This window comes from Lutra lutra, chromosome 4, assembly GCF_902655055.1.
Source record: "Lutra lutra chromosome 4, mLutLut1.2, whole genome shotgun sequence".
NCBI lineage: Eukaryota > Metazoa > Chordata > Mammalia > Carnivora > Mustelidae > Lutra > Lutra lutra.
In genome coordinates this window covers 175884000-175901501 of record NC_062281.1, presented here as the reverse complement: position 1 = coordinate 175901501, position 17502 = coordinate 175884000, and the positions used below count along the sequence as shown (strand labels likewise).

Here is a 17502-nt window from a genome sequence, read left to right as displayed (position 1 = left end):
ACTCTCCCCTCCCACAACTAGCAGACTTGGTAGGGAAGGTCATTGTGAGTTGAGTTGACCTCTGCTGGTTGAGGAGCCTGGACTGGAGCAGAGCTAAAGGGGTCCCTTGTGGGCACCTCCCCAGGTAGGGCTGGAGGGATATGACAGGGACCCTCCCGCCTCCCCCAGGTGCTGTTTGAGGCCCTCATCTCCCCAGACCGCAGGGGCTACATGGGCCTAGATGACGTCCTGCTTCTCAGCTACCCCTGCGGTGAGTCCCAGCCCACGGGGGTGCAGGGTGAGGGGTGTGGTGGCCATGGCTCCCGCCTGTGGGGGGCACAGGTCTGGCTCACACAGAGGCTCTATTCCCGCAGCGAAGGCCCCGCACTTCTCCCGCCTGGGCGATGTGGAGGTCAACGCTGGCCAGAACGCCTCCTTCCAGTGCATGGCAGCAGGCCGAGCCGCAGAGGCCGAGCACTTTCTCCTGCAGGTGAGGGGTGCAGGGACCTTATTGGGGTGTGGGAGACTTCTTCTGGGACTTGGGTTCCTTTGGGGGGGGGTGCTGAGTCGTTCCTACATTTTCCAGCACCTGTACTCATACCTCCCTGCCCTCACCTAGGCTCTGCTCTGCCCTCTTGGGGGCTCTTATACTCCCATGACAGAGAGTGGCTCCAGGATCCCCAGACCTCTCTCCATCAGAGGCAGAGACTGCATTCCCTTAATCAGCTTCTTATCCAGCACCTTCCAGGGGCGGAGCTAGTTCAGGAACCCCATGCGTCCCCTGAGTACTAGGGACTGCTCCCCTCATCCAGGCTATAGAGAGACCACCCTCCCTCTTCAGCGCTCCTGACCCTGTCCACCTTACCCTTGTGCAGCGGCAGAGCGGGGTGCTTGTGCCCGCCGCCGGAGTGCGGCACATCAGCCACCGGCGTTTCCTGGCTACCTTCCTGTTGGCCTCCGTGAGCCGCTCGGAGCAGGACCTGTATCGTTGCGTGTCCCAGGCCCCGCGAGGTGCGGGCGTCTCCAACTTCGCGGAGCTCATCGTCAAGGGTCAGCCGGCTTACACTCGCGTAGTGGGGGGTGGGTGCTGGGGATGCCACCTCCGAGGGGCGGGGTCGAGGGGGTGTGGCCTTCAGAAAGGTGTGACCGGGGGCGGGGCCTGCGGAAGGGACAGTTTCTCTGCTGGAAGGAGGTCTGATCGAGGGGAGGGGTGTGACTGAGAGGCAGGTGGGCGGGGAGATCCGGTTAGGCTGTGAGCCCCGTTAGGCGGGGTCTGGCTGAGGGGACCTGGGGTTGACCCGACCCGCCTGCGTTCAGCCCCTGAACGCTAGAACTTGGGGATTCAGAGGGGAATGAGGGACAGGGCTTAGGGGTGAATGTAGGATCAGCCTTTGGAGCGGGTGCCCCTTAATGCCTGGGTATTTAGTGGAGGTAGGCAAGAAGGTCTAGTTGAGGGTCTGGGGGCTTCATCAGGGTCCTGGGAGGACAGAGAGGGCTACTGGAGATTTGGATGTGCTGCCATGCGGAGTTGGGGGCAGGGTCTCACAGCTCATCTTTTTGGTTCCGCCTCTCCCTCACACCCTCGCAGAGCCCCCCACCCCCATCGCGCCCCCCCAGCTGCTGCGCGCCGGGCCCACCTACCTCATCATCCAGCTCAACACCAACTCCATCATTGGCGACGGGCCGATTGTGCGCAAGGAGATTGAGTACCGCATGTCGCGCGGTCCGTGGGCCGAGGTGCACGCCGTCAGCTTGCAGACCTACAAGCTGTGGCACCTTGACCCGGACACCGAGTATGAGATCAGCGTGCTGCTCACGCGCCCGGGTGATGGCGGTACTGGTCGCCCTGGCCCGCCCCTCATCAGCCGTACCAAGTGTGCAGGTGGGTGCCTCTTGGCCCAACACCGTCGTTGGGACACCTGGGTATGGGGTCAGGGCTAACGGGGGATGGGCCAAGGGGGCTCATTAGAAGAGGTAATATGGCCCGCACTTGAGCCTCTGAAACATTATAAAATGTCATGATATCCCCCCAGTCCTTGTTGTGGTAAAGGTAGTAATGATAGCTAATACTTTGTGCCAGACACACATATATGTGTAAACACATAGGCACCCACACAGACATTGAAAACTCACAATGCTATGATCTACCTACTCTTGTCATATCCATTCTATGGATGAGATGCCTGAGGTACAGATATGTTAAGTGACTGGCACAAGGTGAGATAACTAGTCAGTGACAGAGTTGGCATTAGAATCCTTGACTGGCTGGGTCCAGAATTTGTGTTTTTTTTTTTTTTTTTTTTTAGATTTTATTTATTTATTTGACAGAGATCACAAGTAGGCAGAGAGGCAGGCAGAAAGACAGAGAGGAGGAAGCAGGCTCCCCGCTGAGAGCCCGATGTGGGGCTTGATCCCAGGATCCTGAGATCAGGACCTGAGCTGAAGGCAGAGGCTTAACCCACTGAGCCACCCAGGCGCCCTAGAATTTGTGTTCTTAATTCTGCATTATAACATCTAATAAATGACTATATACCATAAAATAAAAGTGTGTTATTAAATTTCAACTGGATTCTCTTGTGGAGTCTTTTGAGCCTCAGGTCTGCTCTTCTTTGTCCAAAAGGGTACAAGCAGCTGTTAGGAGCTACGGCACTTCTATATCAAAGGACGCTCTTGTTTAATTTGAAGAGAAATTGAGACTCGAGCAGAACAGATCTCAATGTAGTTCCTTAATTGGAATCTTTATTGAGATAATTATAAATTCACATGCAATTGTAAGAAAAACTGCAGGGGGCCTGGCTGTCTCAGTTGGTAGAGCATGTGACTTGTGATCTCCCGGCAGTGAATTCGAGCTGCAAGCTGGGTATAGAGAGTGCCTAAAAAAAAAAAGGGGGGAGAAGATATAGAGATTCCCCACACACTTTACACTGTTTCCCACAATGGTAACATTTTGCAAACCTGTAGTGTAATATCATAGCCAAGGTATTGACATTTATATAATCTGCAGATCTTCTTCAGAGTTCTCCGATTTGACTTGTCCCCATTTGTGTATGTGCGTGTGTGTATTTAGTGCTATATAGTTTATCACATGTATAGGTTTGTGTGTTTATTGCCATAGTCAAGATACCGTTCAGTCAAGCCTTTGTGTGGCTTCTTATATCTATTTTCACCTCCCTCCCTTCTTCCCACCTCAGCTCCTGGTAACCACTAATCTGCCCGTCATTTCTAATATTTGCCATTTCAAAAATGTTATATAAATATGACATCATAGAGTATATACGCTTTTGAAATTGGTTTTTAAAATTTTGGTAACAGGTTTATTGAGATATAATTCACATCTCATAAATTCACTCCTTAGGGTGTGTAATTCAGTGATTTACGGAATATTCAGAGTTGTATATCCGTCACCACAATCCATTTTAGAACATGTTCATCACCCCAGAAGGAAAGCTTTTACTCTTTAGCACCCTCCACATTTCTTTCTACCACCTCCAGCCCTAGGCAACCATTAATCTATTTTCCATTTCTGTAGAATTGCCTTTTGCTAAACATTTTGTGTAAATGGAGTCATACGAGACATAGTCTTGATGACCAACTTCTTTCCCGTCACTCATATTTTCAAGGTTTATCCATGTTGTGGCATGTTTTCTCCTTTATCCTTTTTTACTGCTGGACGATAGCATATTGTATTCAGCTGTACCATTTTTTTACATTCCCGTCAGCAGTGTTTGAAGGTTCTGATTTCTCTACATTCTCACCAACAATGGTTATTATCTGTCTTTTGATTATAACCCTCGGAGTGGGTGTGAAATGGTATCTCAGTGGGGTTTTGACTTGCATTTCACTGATGCTTAATGATATTGAGCAATTTTTCATGTGCTCATTGACCATTTGGATGTCTTCTGTGTAGAAATGTCTACTCAGATTTTTTTTACCCATTTTTAAGTTGGGATATTTGTCTTTGTATTATTGAATTGTAAGAGTTCTTTATATATTCTGGATACTAGATCCTTATCAAATATATTCACAAACATTTTCTTTGATTCTGTGGGTTGTCTTTTAATTTTCTAAACAGTGTCCCTTCGTAGCACAACAGTTTTTCATTTTGAGGAAGTCCAATTTGTCTGTTTTTCTTTTGCTGTTTGTGATTTTGATGTCATATTAAGGAACCATGGCCCAATCCAAAGTCACAGAAGATTTACCCTTTTATTTCTAAGACTTTCATAGTTTTAAATTTTACATTTAAGCCCTTGATCCGTTTTGAGTTAGTTTTTGCATATGGTGTGAGTTAGGGGACCAACTTCATTCTTTTTGCATGTGGATTTCCAGTTGTCCCAGCACCATTTGTTGGAAACAGTATTCTTCTCTCATTGAACTGTCTTGGCACTAAGGTTGGTTATTTTGGTCAGCATCATTCCCTGGGGACTCATTCAAGTTGTTATGTACATCAGTCATTTGTTCCTTTTTATTGCTGAGTAGTATTCCATGGTGTGGAAATACTGCAGTTTGTTTAAACTGTTAAAAGAGGGGCATCTGGATGGCTCCTGTTTTGGGCTATTACAGGTAAAGCTGCTGTGAACATTTGCTTTCAGATTTTTGCACAAACATGAGTTTTCATTTTTCTGGGATAAATGCCCAAGGATGTGACTGATGAGTTGCACGGTAATTGTGTATTTAGTTCTATCAGAAACTGCCAGAATGGCTGTATTGTTTTACGTTCTCACCAGCAATGTATGAATGATCCAGTTTTCTGCATCCTTGTTCGCATTTGGAATTGTCTTTATTTTTTTTTTTTAACCATTCTGAGAGGTGTGTCATGATATCCCATCTTGGTCTTAATTTGCATTTCCTTAATGCCTAATGTTGAACATCTGTCCATGTGCCATTTGCTATCTGTCATCCTCTTTGGTGAACTGTTCATGTCTTTGCCCATTTTCTAATTGGATTATTCATTCTTTCCTTCTGATTTTTGAGTTCTTTACACATTCTAGGTACTAGTCCTTTGTTGGGTATGCAGTGTATAAATATTTTCTTCTTGCTTTAGCTCATCTTTTCACACTCGTCACCTGGGCTTTTACAGAGCAACCATTTTTAATTTTGATGATGGCCAGTTTGTCGACATTTCCTTTTATGAGTTATGCTTTTGATGTCAAGTTTAAGACGTCTTTGCCTAGCCTTAGATCTCAAAGATTTTCTCCTGTTTTTTTCCCCTTTTTTTCTAAAAGTGTTATAGTTTTACATTTTACATTGAGTCCGGTGATCCATTTTGAGTTAATTCTTGGTTAAGATGTAAGGTTTTTATTTTTATTTTTTGCCAGTCTATATTCTTAAGTGTTTTTAAAAGCTGATTGGGGGAGCCATAAAAAATCCAGTTGCATGTCACATTTGAAGAGACCCTGGGTGGTGGGTTGGAGTGTTCAGTGGGAATTACTTTCTAGATGAGGGATCTGGGTCAGGTTACTTAACCTCCTGGAGCTTTTGTCCCCTTGTTTTACAGAATGAGAAGAATACAAGTCTTCATCACACAGGGCTGGTGTTAAGGTTCATTCAACAAATGTTTATTGAGTGCCTGTTATATGTCAGGCACTAATATAGGGATATAGGACTGTGATCATGACAGACCAAGGCCATGTGAGTTCCTCCTGCCCTGCAGGAACTCTACATGGATCTCACATGGTGGCGGGAGCAGACAGTAAAACAAGTGAGATATATAGTTTGTCAAATGATGGTAAGTGCTGCGAAGAGTAAAGCAGGGTGGGCTGGGGTGGGGGTGCAGACTGGGTGTGGGGATAGGGGGATTGTTGTTTTAAAAAGCCTCAGGGACCATTTGATTGAGAAGGTGACTTTTGAGCAAGCCCTGAGGGAGTTGAGGACTGAGGACTGAGGACTGAGAAGGACTCAGCCACGCAGGAAGCTGGAGAAATTGCTTGGGGTGGGGGTGGGTGGTGGGAAGCAGGGTGACATCACCTACTTTGTTTAAAAGGATGACTCTGGCCCTTTTGCAAAGAATAGATTCTAGGAGGGCGAGGGGCCAAGAAGGGCAGACCAGTGAGGAGGCTGCTGTAACGGGGTGGCTGCGAGATGTGGAGGCTGGCAGCTGGAGGAAGTGGAGGAGGTGGTGAAAAGTGGTTAGCCTCTGGGTTTATTGTGAAGGTCGAGCTGACTGCATTTGTTGATGGACCCGCTGTGCAATACGCGAGAGGGGAAGTAGAGAGAAGGTGGGGATGGCTCCAAGGTGTTGTGCTTGAGCAGCTGGACGGATGGAGTTGTCATTTACTGGAAAGAAGCAGACTGCAGAGGGGAAGGTGTGATGGGGTGCCATAGATCAGGAGTTCTGTGCTGGAAAAGTTGACTTTGAGATGCCTATTAGACGTTCAAGTGGAGATAGCCATCAGGCAGATGGATTTATGAGTGGAGCTCAGGGAAGAGGTTCAGGCTGCAGATATAAATTTGAAAGTCATCACTATAGACATAGATGGTATTTAAAGCCTCGAGACTGGATGAGATCTTTTACCCTGCTGGTTCTCAACTGGGGGTGATTTTTGTCTCCTGGGAGACATTTGCGGTGTCTGGAGACATGGGTTATTACAACTGGGGGTGGAGTGATAATGGCATCTGAAGGGTAGCGGAAGCCAGGGAAACAGCCGAACATCCTACAGTGCCCGAACAGCCCCCACAACAGAGAATTATCTAGTCCAAAATATCAGTGGTGCCAGGGTTCAGAACCCCGGATTTAGTCTTGAGATTTTAGGGAATAAGTGAACATGGGAAAGAGAGGAGGTGGGAGGCTTGCACCCTTGTGCCTCCCAGTGCTTTGTGTTAAGTGCAAATAATGGCCATAAATGTGCGGAATCCAAGTGAAGATGGGGCCTGACATACAGTAAGCACCCAGCAAATGACAGTTGTCATGGACAGTTGCCCATTCTGCTCTGGTATTCAGAATAAAAGAAATCAGAGCAAAGGGGTCCACAGACAACCTCTCTTCTCCTCTCCTGAGTGTACAGGTGGGGGAATGAAACCCGGAGAGGGGAAGGCACTAGCCTGGGGATGGTACAGTGGGCCCGGACCGCAGGCTGCATGGTGATAGTGGTAGTTAACTCCCATTCTACAGATGCATATACTGAGACTTAGAGAGTTAGTCACTTTTCCAGATCCACCCCAGTGAGTCCAGAGCAGTCAGAACTGAAGTTTGACTATCCCGATTTCCAGGGAAGTGTTTGCAAACCACAGCAGGCACGGGGACAGCAGGTGCCGTCATGGGCTGATGTGGCCATGTTGTGCTAAGTGCTGCTGAACACGTCCCACAGGCTGGCAAGGACAGACGCAGGGGCCCAGGACCAGAGAAAGAAAACCCAAATGACTCCGCCTCCGCATCTTAATGACACGTTCCCCTTGGTTCACTGATGTACCCTGCCCCCTTCCCCAGCACCCTGCTTAGACACCTAGGTCAGCAGTTTTGCTGTTGGCCAGCTGTGCTGTCCTCTCCCCCATCGCCCTACAATTCCCTTCCTGCAATACGATTTACTGTAAAAACAGTAATATAATGTCAGAAAAAGGCATTTAAAAAAAAATCACTCTAAACCTTGCCATCCTTGCCCAGGTTTTCACTCTTCTTCGAATCTCTGCCCATATGCCTTCGGCACACAGTTTTACACCCTTGTAATTGGGATGTAGAAAGCGTTCTGTAGTCTGTTTCCTCTGCTTCATGGTGTCCCATGTGTGGTGTTGTTTATAATTATGTTTACTGGCTTATAGAAGTCCAGGCAGTGTCTCCATATTGCTGAACGATTATGTTTCCAGATCCTTATTATTATAAGTAAGACTGCATGGCAAATCTTAGGTCTTGTAGTGTTTTTTTCCCCTTTGAGTAATTTCTTGAGGATAATCGGGAGTGGTTCAAGAAGGGGCTTTGACATATATTGCTTTAACAAATGGTTATATAGAATTTGCACTTTGGAGAGCCCATCGGATTTGAACTTGGGGGCACCCGACCCCGCTCTGAAGCCCCTTCCAGGAGAGAAACAGTTGAGTGGTATAGGGTTAATGCATCCTATTAGAATTATTCAAATCAACACATTTTGGTATAATGTCACAGGTGTTAACTGTGAGCCTCCTTGTTCATTTCCCTGCCCCAGACCCCCTCCCCCGCCTCGCATCTGACCTTTGATTTCTGAGTGGCCTGCGGCCCTGTGGAATTTGAGAGGGATGGGGCTTCGAGAGCCCCAAGTTCTGTTTTGCCAGCGTGTCCTGGCAGCTGAAGCGAGTACGTCTGGATGCCAGATGGTTTTTGGAAACAGAGAGACTCATGAATTCACACCCTTCAATCAACATATCAGTCTGTAGTCAACAAACTGTTCGAGCCCCTGGATCTGCCCAGATTCGATCAGGGTGGCGGGGGGAGAGAGAAGAGGAGAGTGAGCTTTCTTTTCAAAGATCCCTTAGTCCAGTGAGGTCGGTGGGGGCTAACATGGCTTTTGGAGAGTGAGGCACCAAGCACGAAGGTTGAATTTTAGCCTTTAGGTTAGATGTTTGTTATTTTGTGCCATATGACATGGTTTTTACCAAAACCTAAGTAGGTTGCCAGTATTTAAAAATCTGGAGGTTTCACATAAAAATCTGAATTTCTGGCTTCTCTTAAAAAATGGGAGGATCTCAGGGCGCCCGGCTGGCTCTGTCGATGGAGCGCTCGACTCTTGATCTCCAGGTTGTGGGTTTGAGCCCCACATTGAGTGTAGAGATTACTTAAAACTAGAATCTTTTTGTTTTTAAAAAGGGAGGATCTGGCCATCCTGAGTCTATAGTCCTTTATGGGAATATTGCCTGGAGCTGAGTAGCAGCTGTCCCTTTCGGATGGGACACTTACTGTCCTGTTTGTCATAGTCCCAGCCCAACCTGTGTCACCAGTTCACATATAACTTCTTGTGCCTTTGTTTAAACGCTGCAGGAGGGCAAAGGCAGCCGTGTATGTTGGCCAGTCCTGCAAGGATGGAAAGGGGCCAGTGTCCCCAGGGGTGGGGATGTGAGCAGAGTTGCTGGGAGCAAATAAATCAGTGGTACTTCGGCTCCCTAGACACCCATGACAGACTGTACACACGGGGAAGCCAGGACCAGAGCCTGGAATGTCAGGGAATAAGCCAGGATCTCTGAACAAGACGGCAGAGGGAGCGCACACAGAATCCACCCCCATCCACTCCAAGCACCTAAGAGTGTGGGTTAAAACAAAACCACATAGAAAAACCTGAGGGAAATCTCTGGGAGCCAGGAACAGGAGAGGAAACATAAGCATGGTCAGTGGGCTTGTGGCCAGCAGCCCTGAGATCGCAGTGAGCAGTGGGACCAGACCCCTAACGTTCATGTCGGGTGGGGATCGGGTCTGCCTTGCTTGTGGGGAGGAGGGAGCCCAACTTTGCAAGAAGTTAAGAGGTGGGCCTTGCTCCTAGCAGATGCTGACATACCTCTTTGGTGGCCTGATAAATGACTGGAGGCCGTCACTTGCCCGTGGCCCGGGGAAGGAAGGAAAGCTCTGGTGGAAGTGAACTTTGACTTGGGCTGTACTTGGGCTGGAATTGTACTGAGTCTAGAGCAGCCTGGGCTGGTGTTTCCCTCTGTGTCTTCTTTGTAAAGAGCATCCTGAGCAAATGAATCCTGTAGAAACGGTAATAGGGTCGTACTTAATCATCTCAAGAGGCCAAGCAGCCAAGCTTTCTCATCTGTTCACTAAGGCGTGTCCCGAGAGTCTCTAACTGGGGACGCTTCACAGGTGCTCATGGGATTTGAGGATAATATATATTATATGTGTGTGTGTGTATGTGTATATATATATATGTATATATACATATATATATATATAATCTGCATCTCACAGAGTTTGGGTGCCAGTCATTGCCAGCAATCTTGGCTTCTTCTATCATTTCCTTGATGAGGAAATTGAGACCCAGAGCCTGGAGATCACGCAGCTGGTCAAGGCAGATGGAGGACTAGAGGCTGAGCACCTGGGCTCCATCCTGCCTTTGCTTCGGAAGCCTTGGGGTCCTTTACCATTTTATAAGTGACTTCACAGATGCACCCAGAGGCTGTGAATCGCAGCACTATGCTCCTCCCATGCGCGGCGGGGGCGGGGGGGCTGCCTGTCCCTACTGAGGCATCCGTGCGATTTTGTGCTGGTTGTTCCTGGACACTGACTTCTTCAGGGTGAGGCAGGTAGTGGTTAAGAGTCTGAATTTTGGAGCCGGCCTGTCCAGGTTTGCCTCTCAACTTCTCCACATGACTATCCGGGTCACTGACTCTGGACAGCTTACTTAATCTCTCTGTGCCTCCATTTCTACATCTGTGTGACAGGGCTAATAATGGCCCCTGTCTGTTGGATTACAGGGTGGATTCATTGTGATAAAGCATTGTCAAGCCTCTAGAGCAAGGCCTGGCTCAGGCAAAGCCCCCAGTGCCTGTTAACTGCCATTGTTGTTGTTGTTATTGTTATTTATTTATTTGAGAGAGAGTGAGAGTGAGAGAGTGAGTACATGCTGGGGGAAGGGGCAGAGGGAGAGGGAGAGAGAGAATCTCAAGAAGGGCTCGATCTCACAACTTTGAGATCACAACTTGAAATCACAAGCTGAAATCAGGAGTCAGACCCTTAACTGGCTGAGCCACCCAGGCGCCCCCTGCCATTGTTGTTACTGCCCTTCTAGAACAGATTGTGTTTCCCTTTTTGCTTTGGCAAAAACTCACCACCCAGTCTGAACCTTCTCTTTAGACCTGCGTGGGACCTAATGGCACACAGTTCTGTTTCCCTAACATTCTCTGGCGCTTTTTAATTATTTGGCGTCATTTCCCCCATCATCCTGATGTCTGTATCTTATCGTATCATATATATTACTATAAGCTGTTTCAGAACGTTTGGAATTAGTCAATTAAGAAAAATACAGCATTTAGTTGTTTCAGACTGTTCAGTGCCCTCCAGGATGATCTTAAAATAGAAGGTGAACTGTGTTATTAAAAAAGAAAAAGTGTAGGGGCGCCTGGGTGGTTCAGTGGGTTAAGCGTCTGCCTTCAGCTCAGGTCACGATCTCAGGGGTCTGGGATCGAGCCCTGCAGCGGGCTCTCTGCTCAGCGGGGAGCCTGCTTCCCCCTCTCTCTCTGCCTGCCTCAATGCCTACTTGTGATCTCTGTCAAATAAATAAATAAAATCTTTAAAAAAGAGTGTAGCTAACATTTTTGAAGGCCTGTTGTGTATCAGCCATTGTCATATGTGCTTTGCACACATTAACTTCACAACTGTCCTGTGAGGTAGGGCATATTATCCCATTTTGTGGGGAAGGACACTAAGGCTTTCGGGGCAAAGGGACTCAGCAGGTGGTTGCCAGCAGCAAGGGGCAGAGGTCGCATTCAGATGTGGCTCCGCCTGACTCCAGCGCACACAATTCTACTCCCTGTTCCGTGTCCTAGGTGGTCTCTTGAACTCTGGAGGACAAAGGAGGCATGATCTCAGCAGCTGATATTTTCTCTCCTGTCCCACTTCTTCTCTTCCTGTTTCCTCTATCTTCTGCTCTCTGCTTCCTGGGTTCCCCAGAACCCATGAGGGCCCCCAAAGGCCTGGCTTTTGCTGAGATCCAGGCTCGCCAGCTGACCCTGCAGTGGGAACCTCTGGGCTACAACGTGACACGTTGCCACACGTATGCGGTGTCCCTGTGCTATCATTACACGCTGGGCAGCAGCCACAACCAGACCGTCCGGGAGTGCGTGAAGATGGAGCGGGGTGCCAGCCGCTACACCATCAAGAACCTGCTGCCCTACCGGAATGTTCACGTGCGGCTCATCCTCGCTAACCCCGAGGGGCGCAAGGAGGGCAAGGAGGTCACTTTCCAGACGGACGAGGATGGTAAGAGTCCCAGCCCTGTTTCCTGGTGTACTCAGTGCCTTCCACAGACACCCTATGTGAGGCTGCAATGTTTTTTAAAAAAAATATTGTATTTATTTTTTTTTGAGAGAGTGAGTGGGGTGGGGGGCAGAGAGGACAGGTTTGGGGAGGTCAGAGGGAGAGGGAGAGAGAGAGAGAGAATCTCAGGTAGACTCCCCATTCAGTGCAGAGCCCGACTTGGGGCTTGATCTCACAACCCTGAAATCACCACCTGAGCCAAAGTCAAGAGTCGGGCATCCAACGGACTGAGCCACCCATGTGCCCCCAGGCTGAAATTTTTCTCAGAAATTTTTTGCTTCCGATTCAAACAATTAAAACAATGAAGGAATGACCAAGGAAACAACAAAGTCTAATATTTATTCTCTGGAAGATTTTGGGTTAGATGGGTATACTTCTTCCTTATATGTTTGAAAGAATTCAGCAATGAAGCTGTTTGGGCTTGGAGTTTTCTTTGTGGCAATGTTTTTTTTTTTTTTTTTCAATAGGAGATTTATTTATTTATTATTATTTTTTTAATTTTTTATTTTTTCAGCATAACAGTATTCATTATTTTTGTACCACACCCAGTGCTCCATGCAATCCGTGCCCTCTACAATACCCACCACCTGGTGCCCCCAACCTCCCACCCCCCACCCCTTCAAAATTCTCAGATCGTTTTTCAGAGTCCATAGTCTCTCATGGTTCACCTCCCCTTCCAATTTCCCTCAACTCCCTTCTCCTCTCCATCTCCCCTTGTCCTCCATGCTATTTGTTATGCTCCACAAATAAGTGAAACCATATGATAATTGACTCTCTCTGCTTGACTTATTTCACTCAGCATCATCTCTTCCAGTCCCGTCCATGTTGCTACAAAACTTGGGTATTCATCCTTTCTTTTTTTCTTTTCTTTTCTTTTTTTTTTTTTACAGCTTTATAAACATATATTTTTATCCCCAGGGGTACAGGTCTGCGAATCTGTGGCAATGTTTTTTAATCACAGTTTTATTTTTTAAAATAGGTTTTTGAATATTAAGATTTTCTATTCTAGTATCTGTTTGGTGTACTGGGCTTTAAGGAATTTGTTGATTTCACTTAAATTGTCACATTTCTTGACATAAAGTTGGTTATAATCTCTGATTATATTTATTTAATTTCCGTAGGATCAATAGCATGTGTCCCCCTTTTCTTTCCTGATTTTGGTAATTTGTGTCTTCTCACCATTTTCTTGCTAGGGGTGTGTACATTTTTAATCTTCCCAAAGAGCCAATTTTTGGGTTAGTTGATTTCCTTTACTGTGTATTTATTTTTCATTCTGTATTTCCTTTTTTATACTTTCTTTAGATTTTATTAGCTGTTCTTTTAGCTTTTTGAGATGGAAGCTTATTAGATCATTGATTTTGAGCCTTTCTTTATTTCTTATAGATGTATTTAAAGCTATAAATTTCCCTCGAAGCCCCACTTTAGCTGCCTTCCATGAGTTTTGATGTGTTCTGTCTTTGTTATTATTCAGTTCAAAGTATTTTCTAACTTCTGCTGTGATGTCTTCTTTGACTCAAGAGTTAGAATTACATTGTCTGATTTTTAAGACTTCCATAATTATCTGTGATTGGTTTCTAGCTTAATTCCTCTGTGGTCAGAGTACATACTCTAAATAATTTTGGTCTTTTGAAATTTGATCCTTGCTTTATGGCCCAATGTATGGTTAAATTTTGGGACATGTTCCATGTGTAACTGAAAAAATTGTGTGTTCTGTTCTTGCTGGGTACAGTGTTCCACTTTTGTCAAACCAATACTGATAATGCACTCATTACATGTCAAGCACTATTGTGAATGCTTTTCATATAAGCCCCATGACAAGCCTAGGTGGTAGGCAACTATATACTATCCCCATTTTACAGGTAAGGTCACATAGCTAGGAGATAGGTAGCCGAACTGGATTTCAGACCTGGCTGTCTGCTTCATTCTTTTTTTTTTTTCTCCTGAGTGTAGTATTTCTTTTTCTTTTCTTTTCTTTTCTTTTTTTTTTTTTTAAGATTTTATTTATTGGTAGACAGAGAGGCAGGCAGAGAGAAGAGGAAGCAGACTCCCTGCTGAGCAGAGAGCCCCATGCGGGGCTTGATCCCAACCCTGAGATCATGGCCTGAGCTGAAGGCAGGGACTTTAACCCACTGAGCCACCCAGGCGCCCCCAGAGTTTTCATTCTTAATAACGGTACTGTAATACCAGCATAGATCCCAAGCCTTCCCCTAGATTCCTGTAGATCTACAGGTTCTCAGAGCTCCTTGGTTGACAATTTTTCTCGACTCTCTACATGTGGACTTTTCTCTTCTGCACAGCAGTGGCCCAGACACAAAATTCAGCTCCTTCCTTGATTTCCACAAAGCCCCCTTACCCATGGCAATGTGTCTGCCCTAGGCCCCGTGCTGATGTGCTGATTTTTTGCTGGGGGTGGGACTGAGGACTGCGGATTTACCCTGAAGTGCATTGCAAATGCAGAGAAGGGAAAACTTAACTTTTTTCCTTCTACTTGTCTTAAGTTCATTGGTTGGGGCCCTATAAATTAGCCTGAGAATAGACATTAACAAGAGAAAAACAGATAGGAATTTATTACCATGTGTGTGTGTGTCTCACACACACACACACACACACACTGAATTACTCAGTGATGCGTAACTCAAAGGAGTGGCTGAAACTTGGGCTTACCTTGTGTCTTAACACAAGAACAATGAATTTCTAGGGAAGCACTGTGATGGGAAAAGGACTTTGAGATTCTAGGGACAGCGGATTATGTGGAGGCAAATATATGGGGAAACTAGTGATAGGTAAGGACTAGTTCATAAAGTTTATGCAGATTCTTCTGGGCTGCTGAGAGTCTAGTGTTGACTTGGTGCTTAACTTCTTTCCTTCCTGCTAGGGAGGGGAGGGGGACACTTTTACAGATTTATGTCCTGCTTTTAGGCAAATGCGGAGGGCAGAGAATTTTTCTTGTATCTGCTGCTTCTTGATTCAGTTCAAAGTAATCCTTAGGCCAAAGTGGTATATTTGGGGATGGCCTAGTCTACTACCCTTCACAATCAGCCTCAGGTTCAACATCAGACCCCTTCCTTGTTGAAGTCGGTTGACCTCTGTCTTCCCTCTCCCCCAGGTATGTTATGGCTGCTTTACCTGGCTCTGACCGGGCCTCGCTTGGGCTGCTTTTCCTTCTTTCTCTGTCCCTCTCCTCCTTCCTTCCAGTAACTGCTCTTTACTTAATATTTTTTTACTTTTCATGGAAATATTAGTATAAGTACTTCTAGGAAGTACACTTAACCTGAAGTGGACAGCTCAGTGAATTCTCACAGACTGGACACACCAGGATAACCCCTACACAGATCAAGGAATAGCATTAGCAGCTCCCCAGAAACCTCCTTTATGTACTTTCCCACTCACAACCTCCCGAGAGTAACCATTATCCCAAGCTATAATGCAATAGATTAATTTCTGCTTGGTCTTGAACCTCCTATCTGTGGAGTCATACACTGTGTATTCTTTTTATGACTGGCTTCTTTCTCTTGACTGCACTTGAGGGAGCCAGTCGTGTAGTGTGTCCAGTTCTAGGGAATTCATTCTTATTACTCAGCAGTCCGTTACATGAATCTACCATGTTTATTTTAATAATATTATATTTTAATTTATATTACATTATATTATAATCGAATAATATAAAAATTCCTATTTTAAATTTTTAAATTTTCTATAAGAAAAATCCTTGTAGATTCTTTTCTTTGGGAGGGAGGGTGTAGATATACACATTTCCAATCGGTTAATGCCTGGGAATGGAATGGTTAGGTTATGGGATGTATGTTCACAATAAGTAGATCTATCCAGACAGTTTTCCCCAAGTGCCGGTGACAGTTTACACGCCCACTAGCAGCGTGTGAAGATTTCAGTTGCTCTGTATCCTCACTAACACTTGGAATTGTCGTTTTCATTTTATCAAATTGGTGGTTGGAGGGTGGGGTTGCCTTGTGGACTGTTCATTTTAAGATGGTTACCTTGGGCTCTGCTTTTCCCTGCCTTAGGATTTCGGCTTCCCCACAATGGTTTATCAAGGTGTTTTCCCAAAAGACTATTCTCTTCCTAGAAGAAATACCCTGTGACTGCTGTTAAGATGGTGCTTTAGAGCAAAACCAAACCAAACCTGACCCGAAAGGGTTTATGCGAAAATGCTAATGGTGTCTCCGGGTGATGGAATTCTAGGTGCCATTGATTTTTTTTGATGCTCATTTTGATTTTCTGCACTGAATGTAGTTTTTGTGTAATCAGAAATTTTTAGACAAGAAAACATTTCCTACCCAGAATCCCGCCACTCTAATGCAATTGTTTCCATTTCTCTGACAAAGGTCTGTATTTTCTGAAAACCACTCAACTGGAACAAAATAGGAACATTCAGACATTCTCTGCTGAATGCAGGCTGCTCAGTAATGAAAATGCAGCTACCTCCTTTGAGTTCTTAGGAACAGGTGGAATCAAATGAAGTTCCTGATATTTACCTTGGTGCTTCGTGTACATAGCATCATTTAATTTTGGTGAGGGTGGAGTTATTTTCATACCCATGTCACAGACAAGGAAGCCGAGGCTGAGGGAGGGTGAGTTGTCACAGCAGGCCAGCTAGGAAACAGCAAGGCTGGAATTTGAATTCAGGCGTCTGACTCCAAAGCCGGCTTTCCCTTGCCCTGGGCCACCTTTCCCTTGCAGTGCCTGGCGGGATTGCGGCCGAGTCCCTGACCTTCACTCCCCTGGAGGACATGATCTTCCTCAAGTGGGAGGAGCCCCAGGAACCCAACGGCCTCATCACTCAGTATGAGGTGGGTTTGGACCTCATTACAGCGGGGGATCCCTGGTGGAAGGTGGGCTCACAGCTTGGAGAGGGAGATGCATGGCAGGGCAGAAGTGATCACTGAGGTTCCTTCTCCTGGTCAGGGTCTGTGCCTTGTGGGTTATGGGGACAGGAGCCCTGAAAGAAGAGAGGTGAAGGTGCCCAGCGGTCTGGGCTATGGGCATCCATAGTCCCATTGAACCTCTTCCATTTTCCTAGCCTTCTCCCTAGCTCTCCTGAACTACGATGGGTGGGAGGCTACGGGGCCAGTGATGACCTTCCCCATCTCTGTACCTGCCCCACCCTTAGATCAGCTACCAGAGCATTGAGTCATCAGACCCTGCGGTGAACGTGCCAGGCCCACGACGTACCATCTCCAAGCTCCGCAACGAGACCTACCACGTCTTCTCCAACCTGCACCCAGGCACCACCTACCTGTTCTCTGTGCGCGCCCGGACGGGCAAAGGCTTTGGCCAGGCGGCACTCACCGAGATCACCACAAACATCTCAGGTAACCCTGCCCAACCTGGCCTGACCCCCTGAGAGGTAGCTCCCAATCCCAGGGTTCTGTAGGCAGAGGGCACATTGTGGAGGTGGGGGTGGGGTGTCCTGGGGATATCTCTTGAGGACCCCCACTGAGAAGAATGTACCATTTAGGGGTTAAGTTCAGGATCAGGGAGGATTACGTCCAAGGGGTCAGGAGACTATGGAATCTGAGGGCTGAGTTTAGGGGTCCAAAGTCATGGAAGCTCAGGTCGGAGGGAACAAGGCTGAA

The 17502-nt window shown here is 46.6% G+C and overlaps 1 protein-coding gene across 15 annotated transcripts in view; it reads left to right on the top strand.

Annotated features, from left to right (window-relative positions):
- PTPRU (protein tyrosine phosphatase receptor type U) overlaps window positions 1-17502 on the top strand; it is a 77886-nt gene that overhangs the window by 18637 nt on the left and 41747 nt on the right. For 14 of the 15 annotated variants that reach the window (XM_047725899.1, XM_047725896.1, XM_047725891.1 and 11 more), the window contains exons 4-10: window positions 169-250; window positions 354-469; window positions 855-1029; window positions 1568-1861; window positions 11543-11851; window positions 16607-16716; window positions 17037-17238. In XM_047725899.1, the coding sequence (XP_047581855.1) occupies window positions 169-250; window positions 354-469; window positions 855-1029; window positions 1568-1861; window positions 11543-11851; window positions 16607-16716; window positions 17037-17238 (1288 nt within the window). The remainder of the gene's footprint in view (window positions 1-168; window positions 251-353; window positions 470-854; window positions 1030-1567; window positions 1862-11542; window positions 11852-16606; window positions 16717-17036; window positions 17239-17502) is intronic. The other variant, XM_047725898.1, reaches the window with a different exon arrangement.